Here is a 10,322-nt window from a genome sequence, read left to right on the forward strand (position 1 = left end):
TCACAAGCAAAGATGGGGCGAGGTTCACCTCTTTGTGAACAAGTGCGTGAGAAAATAGTCGAACAGTTTAAGGACAAAGTTCCTCAACGTACAATTGCAAGGAATTTAGGGACTTTGTCATCTATGGTCCATCAAAAGGTTCAGAGAATCTGAAGAAATCACTGCATGTAAGCCGCTAGGCTGAAAACCAATATTGAGTGCCCGTGACCTTCGATCCCTCAGGCGGCCTGCCTGCAGTCCAGACCTGTCTCCCGTGGAAAACGTATGGCGCATTATGAAGCGTAAAATACGACAACGGAGACCCCGGACTGTTGAACAGCAGAAGCTGTACATCAAGCGAGAATGGGAAAGAATTCCACCTACAAAACGTCAACAATTAGTGTCGTCAGTTCCCAAAGGTTTATTGAATGTTGTTAAAAGAAAAGGTGATGTAACACGGTGGTAAACATGACCCTGTCCCAGCTTTTTTGGAACGTGTTGCAGACATAAAATTCCAAGTTAATGATTATTTGCTAAAAACAATAAAGTTTGTCAGTTTGAATATGAAATATCTTGTCTTTGTAGTGTATTCAATTAAATATAGGTTGAACATGATTTGCAAATCATTGTATTCTGTTTTTATTTATGTTCAGAATCAGAATCAGAATCATCTTTATTTGCCAAGTATGTCCAAAACACACAAGGAAATTGTCTCCGGTAGTTGGAGCCGCTCTAGTACAACAGACAGTCGATTTACAGAACACTTTGGAGACATAAAGACATTGACAAAAAACAATTGCGCAAAAAGATGCAGAGTCCTCTAGCACTTAGAGCAGTTCGAACGACTAATATTGCAATAGTCCGGTGCAATGACCATTGTGCAAAGGGCGCTGAGACTTCAAGGAGTGCATGCGGTTTAAAGTGACGAGTAGTGCGATCATCTGGGACAATGTCGGTTGTGCAAATGTTACAGATACTCCTCAATCGGTGTGCAAATGGAGCAGATGCTACTCTGGCACGAGTGGCCAGTATATGCAAATAGTGCAGCATGGCGAGACAACTACAGTGAGTGCACGAGTCATACATAATTGGCCCCACAGAAATGTGACAACGAACTCAAGTCAAACAAAAAAAAAAAAAATTGCCAGCTTGTTGTAATGGAATTATAGGTTAGGTGTTTAAGAAGTTGATCGCAAGACGGAAGAAGCTGTTGGAATGTCTACTAGTTCTAGTTTGCATTGATCGGTAGCGCCTACCTGAGGGAAGGAGCCGGAAGAGCCGGTGACCGGGGTGCGGAGGGTCCGGGAGGATTTTGCACGCCCTTGTCTTAGTTCTGGCAGCGTGCAAGTCCTCAATGGTGGGTAGGGGGGTACCGACAATCCTTTCAGCAGTTTTGATTGTCCGTTGCAGTCGGAGTTTGTCCTTTTTTGTTGCAGCACCAAACCAGACTGTGATGGAAGAACACAGGACTGATTCGATGACCGCTGTGTAGTACTGTCTCAGCAGCTATATATATATATATATATATATATATATATATATATATATAGTTGTATATGAACATTTACTACAGTTATTTTATTATTATTTATTAGTTAGTTATTACAGTTTCAGCTAAATGATTTGGGATTTTTTTTATGGAACATTCACTTATCTGGTTTGTCATATGGAGCGATACTGTCCAAATTGCGTATATTTGTCATGAGCACTCAATTTAACGGACTAAAAGGGAGGAGGGCTCCTCCGTTAAATCCGATTCTCCGTTAAATTGAATAACTATTTTTGAGGCTTAAAAACACAAGTACAGTGCCTAATTATTGTTTTGTACACGGCCTAAAAACACATACACAAAGATTTAAATTGTTTGAAAAGATTTTAAGGGTATTCAAATTTACCTCGTGCATGGGAAGAGGGGATTTTGAGTTCCAACTGGATACTATTTTCTGTCCGTTAAATCGGGGTCTGTTGAATCAAGGTTCCACTGGATACAGTATATCTTTATGTATGTATAATGCAACAAACACTTTTTTATTACGTATTTACAGTCCATGTTTTGTTGTCAGTTTATTATTTATGTAAAGAACAAATATGTGGTTAATTCTAAACTAATGATCTATGATGCTTGTAATCCACTTTTTTTTTTAGAGGAAACATTCAAGGGAACTGTTGATGCATTCATTCAAAATATTAAAAAGTAATCCAAATGTAATCAAATGCAATTCGTTATATTACTTTGAGAAAGTAATTGAAATGACTACTATTGCATTTTCAACAGAGTAACTTGTCATTTTAACCAACTACATTTTCCAAGTAATCTTCCCAACACTGAATATCACCATGTCTCGCTTTAATAACATTACAATTACTCATTAGATGTTTCTCTGTAAACTGAGATGCAGATTTGACATAAGATAACAGATATGCAATACTGTATGTAGGGTATTTATGTTCCCACTTGCAGATTAGATAACCACCCACCCTCTTGTACCTCCCCTTGCAAGGAGCTTTAAAAGGAGTGATTTGCATGTTGTTCTATTTCTTCAGACAGCTTTACGTGCACTCCCAGTCAACATGGATTTTTCAAAGAATGCAACCGAGTGTCCGCAGCCCCTTAAGGCAGAAGTGAAAGGTGTTTTTCTCTCTTTCTTCTTTTTTACATTGTGTGCTTGGCATCAGGAAAATATTTCATTCGTGATTATTTTGTTGTTTTACTCTTTTACATTTTTTTTTTTTTTTTTTTTTTTTTTTTTTAGGGAACATCCCCTCCTGGTTGCAAGGCACATTACTACGCAATGGCCCTGGGATCTTCTCAGTGGGGGATACCAGCTATGACCACTGGTTTGATGGCATGTCCATCATGCACAGCTTCTCCTTCATGGATGGTTGGTCTCTTACGTTGTCCTTTTCATGAATAATTAATTCATAGACTGTTTTTGTTGTTGTTACTCCACTGTTACAGGTGAAGTGATCCACAGAAGCAGGTTCCTGAAAAGTGACACCTACAAAGCCAACATGGAATCCAACCGAATTGTTGTGTCTGAAATGGGAACAATGTCTTACCCCGACCCAAGCAAAAACTTAATTGTCAAGTAAGCATCATTCTTGAGCTTAACTAAGTGATTAGCACTAGAATAGGCTTCAATTTATCCATCAGGTGCTATGGAAAACGTATGGATGGATGGGATGGAGTTTAATAATGGAGGTATATTCCATAATATCAGACACACACACACACAAGTTGATGGTCTAGTGCAGTGATTCCCAATCAGGGTGCCGTGGCAACCGAGTGAGCCGTAATAGACCGTCCGGGGTGTCGAGGGAAATGATCCAATTTCATTTAATGTGCCTGAAAATGATTTATTCATCCCAAACACATCTTTGTTTATCTATCTATGCCAGCGACGTATAGTGATGGGCAGAACAATCATACGCGCTTCCATTCGATGGCAGAAGGGTACAATAAAGCTTTTGCCATTGATACAAAACAATAAGTCATGGCTTCCTGTGAGTGCATCAGCTGTATGATCAATTAAACAGGCCCACGTTTCACACGAAGTCAGTTTGTGTGTAAATTCAGACAAGGTCTTCATTGTTTCAGTAAATCTACTTTTTGTGACATGATGATACACAGTAGATCTAAATGCAGTATTCTGTCTTCACAAAGATATGAATCTTTAGTTTGGATGGAGACTGTCATGGAGGTATAAATGTTGAACAATGTAGTTCGAAATTGCAGCTGTGTCGAATTGCATCGTACCTGATAGCCGTTTCTAATCGTTTGACTCTCTCATGTAGCTAATTGTGGTATCCAAAACATTATCTTTGTAAAACTGCAGAATATTGGATGCAACTCTTGCAGTGGAAATATTGTGCCAGTGTTCATTATGTTGTAGCTGGTGTGTGTATGTGCAAGTGCTGATCCTCCTCACATTTGGTGGACATTTTTTAAAATTATTATTATGATTATTATTACAACATTTCTTTCAGTGTCTCTTCATCACACCCACTTAGTCCTCAGGGTGGGTTTTGTCTCAGACTATCACTGTTGGAATCTTTCATTTTATGTGATTCCTATCTATATGTGTTCTTAGGTATATATATATATATATGTATTTTTTTTTCTTTTCAGGGTGATCACCTTCCTTAACCACACAGTGCCTGACTTCACTGACAACGGCACCAGCAATTTTATCAAATACGGTCAGGATTATTTTGCCACCTCAGAAACCAACTACATTCGTAAAATTGACCCAGTCACCCTGGAAACTCAGGATAAGGTAAGGCTCGTCCGTCTCAGAAAAAAGTGATAGTTTTCCTTTCGTGTATTATGTATACAAATGGTTTCCACTCAGGTAGACTATATGAAGTTTCTGCCTGTGAACTTGGCTTCATCCCATCCACACTACGACAAGGAGGGTAATGCCTACAACATGGGCACTTGTATCGCTGAAAAGGGCAAGACGAAATACCTACTGTTCAAAGTCCCCGCAGTTTCTCAGAAAGGTAAATGATGACCTGCTCTACTTTGTCTCTACAGTTCAACTGGCTGGATCCTTATCTGCAGTCAAAATGCAGTAACGCATGCACACGAAATGACCTAACAGACTTTGTGCACTATTTCCATGTGTAAGCCCAGATATATGTAGCAAAAAGTCTTGGCAGTGACTCAAGTCCCCTCCTTGAGCCATCACCTTATCGTGGCGGAGAGGTTTGTGTGTCCCAATGATCCTAGGAGCTGAGTTGTCTGGGGCTTTATGCCCCTGGAAGGGTCACCCATGACAAACAGGTCTTTGGTGAGGGACCAGACAAAGCACGGCTCCGAATACCCCTATGATGGCAAAGGTCACCGGGGCCCTCCTCTGGAGCCAGGCCTGGAGGGGGGGGGCTCGAAGGCGAGCGCCTGGTGGCCGGGCCTGCACCCATGGGGCCCGGCGAGGCACAGCCCAAAAGGATAACGTGGGTCCCCCTTCCCATGGGCCCGCCACCTGTGGGAGGGGGACTCCATCGTTCCGCTGGGGGACTTCAATGCTCACATGGGCAATGACAGCGAGGCAATGACATCCCCCCTCGGAAGAGCTGGTTAAAGTGGCTGGGGAGAGGGAAGTCTGGGCTTCCCTGCTGAGGCTGCCGTCCCCGCCACCCGACCTCGGATAAGCGGAGGAAATCGAATGAATGAATGAATGAATGAATATATCAGGGTGCCCATGGGTGCTTGGGATTCTTCAACATACATTGTCAGAAACAGGCTTGAATTGCTTGAAATCACAACTTTCCATTTAGGTTATATAAAACTATGGACGTACTTAAAAGTGTTCCTTTCATTTTTACCCTATAGTCATAAAACCGTTTTTGAAAGATAATATAATGACATTTTCACATGAATATATAATAATTCGCTGCAGCAGTAACTAGAAAGGTTTTCGATTTTTGATGGATTGATTGATTATTTTTTTTTTTAACCCCTGCAGACAAAGACAAGAAGGTCCCCGCTCTGAAGAACGTGGCGGTGATCTGTTCAGTACCCTGCCGCTCCCTCCTGACGCCCAGCTACTTCCACAGCTTCGGCATGACGGACAACTACTTCATCTTCATCGAGCAGCCCATCAAAATGGACATCCTCAAAATGGCCACCGCCTACATGAGGAGAGTCAACTGGGCCAGCTGCCTGAAGTTCTGCCCAGAAGATTTGGTAAGCACGATCTTTATTTTCGCACCACTGAACATCTGGAACTTCAAAATCTTAATAATCCACTTCATTCCTTTTAGACTCAGATCCACCTGATCGACAGAAAGACAGGCAAGGTGATGGAGACCAAGTACTACACGGAAGCCATGGTCGTCTACCATCACGTGAATGCTTTCGAGGTCGACGGTTGCGTCATATTTGATGTCATCGCCTACAAGGACAACAGCCTTTACGACATGTTTTACCTGAGCAAGCTGAAAGAAAAGCCAGGATCTCACGACAATAGCTACTCCAAACCAAGCTATAAGAGATTTGCACTTCCCGTTCAACCAAACGAGGTGAGAAGAAGACATGCCACTTTGACTTTGATCCCTAAGGGGATACTGAGCCGTTCCCGTTGTGTAGGGCGCGGCCATCGGAGAGAACCTGGTGAAAGTGACGTGCACCGCAGCCACAGCATTGAAAGAGAAAGAAGGCAAAGTAGTATGCCAGGCAGAGGTGCTCTATGAAGGTACGTTTCATGCCAGTCACAGCGACATTCTGTGTAACGGGTTTTGCTCATTGAAAGTCAATTATTATTATTTTTTAAATCTCCATCAGGGATTGAACTGCCACGAATCAATTACGATTTTAACAGCAAGAGACATCGCTTTGTGTATGGCAACTGCGTTGAGGAAATGGCACTCTCAAAAAAGGTTTGTTTTTATTTTCTTATGCGATGACAAAATGCTGAGAACAATTGAGATTCCTTTGACTTGCCAGGGTATTTTGGATAGGCTGGTTGTAAAAGTCAGGAAATGTGTCGTTCAAAGCGACTTTGTTTTTCTCAAACTTCGAAATGAGAAAACCACAAGGTGGGAAACTGTTAAAAATGTTGACTTAGAAGCTGTTCAAACAAAACACAAGCACCTCTTGGCCTTGGTTAATGTACCCATGGGTGGTCTTCATTTGGCAAAGCTACACAGCGCTAACACAAACAATGGAAAGAAAGGAAGTCCATTAGGCTTGAGCAGGACAGAAAATATATTTTGAAGCGCTTCCACTCATTCTGACTCTATGCCCAAATTACTGCTGTGACGTCAGAGAAAGGAAACCTGCACAAGGACGTGTCTCATTTCTGTCAACAGGATGATGTTTATTCTTCCCGCTTAAATGGCACAACATCCTTTTCGCCCAAGTTCCTCATGTTTCCATGTCTTCCCTCTGATATGATCAGTGCGTTGGTTGCAGGGCCTTAACCCTCCACCTCTCGATACCACCTCGCAATTATAGAAACTAACGAATTGCACCAGAAAACCTGCACGATCTAAATGAGGTTAGATGCAACAATTCAACCTGCTACTGTAATATTGAATTACCACCGCAGTAAAAAAAAAAAAAAAGATTGAGGTAAAAAGGTAATATTACATTATAATCAGGGGTGCACACTAGTATTGGGAATTTCGACTCTATTTCGAGAGCTGCTTCTTTAAGCTCAGCTCCCTTAAAAGAGCTTCCACGTGGCCCCTCAATTTCAGTGAATTTATTACCAAATGATGTGCACCGGTAAACTGAATTCATTATTTTAAAATAATACATCATATGGACTATGCATTATTTATATTGCATTATGAATTCACATTCTAGAGTGCAACAAAAATAAACCATAAGATACAAACACATAGGCCTATCCAAAACAGGTAATATATTTGTGGATCGTTGAACTATTGTCGGCGCAGCAACAGATGCGGTATTCATATATATATATATATATATATATATATATATATATATATATATATATATATATATATACGACACACTTGCACGTTCATTAACAGCGGGTTGCCCAACACCAGGTTAGCTAACTGAAGTAATAGTACGCATATGCCCAATGCAGGTTTGATTTGGGGCTTCTCCGATCTGAAATTTTATTTTTGCAAGGTTTGCACCCTGCAAGTTTCCAAATTTTACTTTTTTTTTTTTTTTTTTTTTTTATCAGAGCAGACTATCAGTGTCATAAATCTAGATAACTTAATTACTAAACTGTGGTAACTGGTGCTTTATCAACATCCGAGTTTGTGTTAAGAAATATTGTCATTTTGATGGGCATAAAATGGCAAAGCATGACAACGCGACCACAAATGAATTTTGACATTGTAACACTACAAATGTATCCACATGTGAAGCTATCTCTTTTCTACAAATATTTTCTTTTTAGTGGGACCAATGTTCAAAGTGTTTCACTGACAAATATTACACATCATAAGACGTTAGGTCATGGCTCGGTAAACTCGAATACTGATTGAAGTCTCCCAAGTTTGTTTCCTGGAAAATGACATCGCCAGGTCCATTAAACAATTATCCTTTATCACACTTATCAATAAATATGGCCTGCAACTGGACAAAGGTAAAAAGATAACTTTCTACTTCACTATACTGTTAGTAGTAACACTCTTTCAATATACAGTGGCTGCCATACCTTCTCAAATCGTTACAATATATATATATATATATATATATATATATATATATATATATATTTAATTCCCAATAAACCTTGTTTTAAGGTGTTTTTTATTTATTTATTTTATTTTTTTAATGTAGATTGCCAAGTTTGACACAGAAACCAAGCAAATATTGACCTGGAGTGAAGACAACTGCTGGCCATCGGAGGCAGTGTTTGTCCCCAGACCGAATGGCGAGGCAGAGGATGATGGTAAGCAGTTCAATTTTTCTTTTTAATATACTTTTATGAAATTGTGCAAGACTAAGTGACAAGACCTTTTTCATTTTACTGCACTGTCTTACTCGCTTTTTTTTTTTTTTTTTTTTTTTTTGTAGGGGTGATTTTATCATCTATAATCAACACCAGTCCCGACCAGTCTAACTTCATCTTGGTTCTTAATGGCAGAACATTCAAGGAAGTGGCTCGGGGTTACGTGAACACTGAGCTCCATAAGGACATGCATGGATTTTTTATCCCTCACGGAAATTAGTCACTTATAGTATGCATCGATATACATTTCAGGAAATTAAAATCCTTAATCCTGCCAACATGTATAACATGTAAATTACATTCCACTGTAGTTGGGACTACTAAACAAAGTGATCAGGATGATCTAGATATTGTATAAAAGGTGTCATATTTGACTAAACCAATTAATTAGGATGTAACATTGGCTGTATGGTGCCTCAGTAAACATGTGAAATATGAATTAATACCTTAGTTCCAGACGTTTGTCTGCCGAGAGGCCTGAAATGCGCTCATTCGAATTTCTCGAGATCTCCGCCCACCTCTCTGCTCCCGAGCCAACGCTGTCAACATAACAAACACGTGTGACAGATATAAACAACCAACCATTCGCGCACACATTCACACCGAAGGGCACCTTAGTGTCTTCAATCAACCTATCGTGCATGTTTTTGGGGATGTGGGAGGAAACCGGAGTGCCCGGAGAAAACCCACGCAGACACGGGGAGATTTGAACCCCGGGCCTCAGAACTGTGAGCCTGATGTGCTAACCGGTCGGACACCGTGCCGCCTCGATTGTCTAAATGGCCAAAATATGGGACCTTCAAAATGTTATTTCTTATTTACATAATTTTGTGTGGGTGAAAATGTATGCTGTAGTATATACCCACTTTGTTGTTGTGCATCACTTTGAGTTGCCTTTTTGTGCGCTTTGCTTTCACAGAAAAAAAAACCATCCGGCCTGTTGTACTCACACAACATCGAGTAGGTCCAACCAACTCTCATCATGTGGGAGAAGTTAGACGTGTGTAACATTCGGTGTTGGGCTCGGTTTCATGTCCTTAAAGCCTTGGTCTACTATATCAGAACATTATAGACTGTATCACCGCTATGCTCACCCACCACAACGTTATTTTTGTAAATCAAATCTAATGTCATTGTACGAGGCATCTAATGATTCACTTTGCTCATCTCTCTTCCAGCTAGTGTCCTGTCTTTTGTTATCGTTTCTTCCTATATTGTTTAGTTATCTTTGCACTGTTTCTCACTTTAAGACTTTGTTCTGTCCGACTGAAATGTTCAATAAATATGCATCAGAATACAAAGAAAAAAGAAAGAAAACAAAACTCCACTGTGGCACAGCAGAACAGTTTCTGCATAAAAGGTATACAGCGCCTCCTTTTCTGTTTTACCTAACAGCCGAACATGACAAAACAAAAACAAAAAAACAACAACAACAACATACAAAAAACACTCAGTTGTCATCCAAAAAGAGCATCAAGCCTTGGGATTGACTAAGGGGAAATGTACAAGTTGGAGACAAAGTGATGGATCAGATGACCTTTCAGCCAGAGACTGTATCGTAAATTATAAGGATGGTCTCGTTAGGTAAAGATACAATTGCACAAGAGCAGTGAACACATTGGTGAACTTTCTGTAATCGATCGTCCAAGTTGGTTCTGCTGTTAGAGTCTTTAATAAATGACTGAAAAAGGTAACTCATTTCTGATGTGAAATTATTCATAGTTTGTTATCACACATTCATCATTTGGGGGGGGGGGGGAGTGTAAATAAACCAATTGCTTTAATGTTCAGTTAATGTTTCAGCTTAAAGTGAAAGATAGCGTTGTTAAAATAGTCACTGCTAATTTTTAAAATTTGTTTTGTTTTATGCGAGCAAGTTTTAACTTGACTTCCTGTTTT

General features: G+C 40.1%; 1 protein-coding gene across 1 annotated transcript; it reads left to right on the forward strand.

Moving 5' to 3' along the window:
- The first annotated feature begins 2,506 nt into the window (after nt 1–2,506).
- bco1 (beta-carotene oxygenase 1) lies at nt 2,507–10,077 on the forward strand. Its single transcript, XM_061666305.1, has 11 exons — nt 2,507–2,608; nt 2,733–2,861; nt 2,939–3,068; nt 4,109–4,256; nt 4,332–4,482; nt 5,448–5,668; nt 5,746–6,003; nt 6,071–6,176; nt 6,266–6,360; nt 8,252–8,363; nt 8,489–10,077. Exons 1-11 carry the CDS (start codon nt 2,551–2,553, stop codon nt 8,641–8,643), a joined length of 1,563 nt encoding a protein of 520 aa, XP_061522289.1. The 5' UTR covers nt 2,507–2,550; the 3' UTR covers nt 8,644–10,077.
- Nucleotides 10,078–10,322: the final 245 nt, after the last annotated feature.

Source organism: Phycodurus eques, chromosome 21 (genome assembly GCF_024500275.1).
Source record: "Phycodurus eques isolate BA_2022a chromosome 21, UOR_Pequ_1.1, whole genome shotgun sequence".
Lineage (NCBI taxonomy): Eukaryota > Metazoa > Chordata > Actinopteri > Syngnathiformes > Syngnathidae > Phycodurus > Phycodurus eques.

What these genes read in the sequence shown, in the direction of transcription:
- bco1 (XM_061666305.1), top strand. Translation starts at nt 2,551, where the DNA reads ATGGATTTTTCAAAGAATGCAACCGAGTGTCCGCAGCCCCTTAAGGCA. An exon ending in CCCCGCAGTTTCTCAGAAAG is followed by an intron (nt 4,483 to 5,447) that starts GTAAATGATGAC and finishes TAACCCCTGCAG; the next exon opens with ACAAAGACAAGAAGGTCCCC. An exon ending in AAATGGCACTCTCAAAAAAG is followed by an intron (nt 6,361 to 8,251) that starts GTTTGTTTTTAT and finishes TTTTTAATGTAG; the next exon opens with ATTGCCAAGTTTGACACAGA.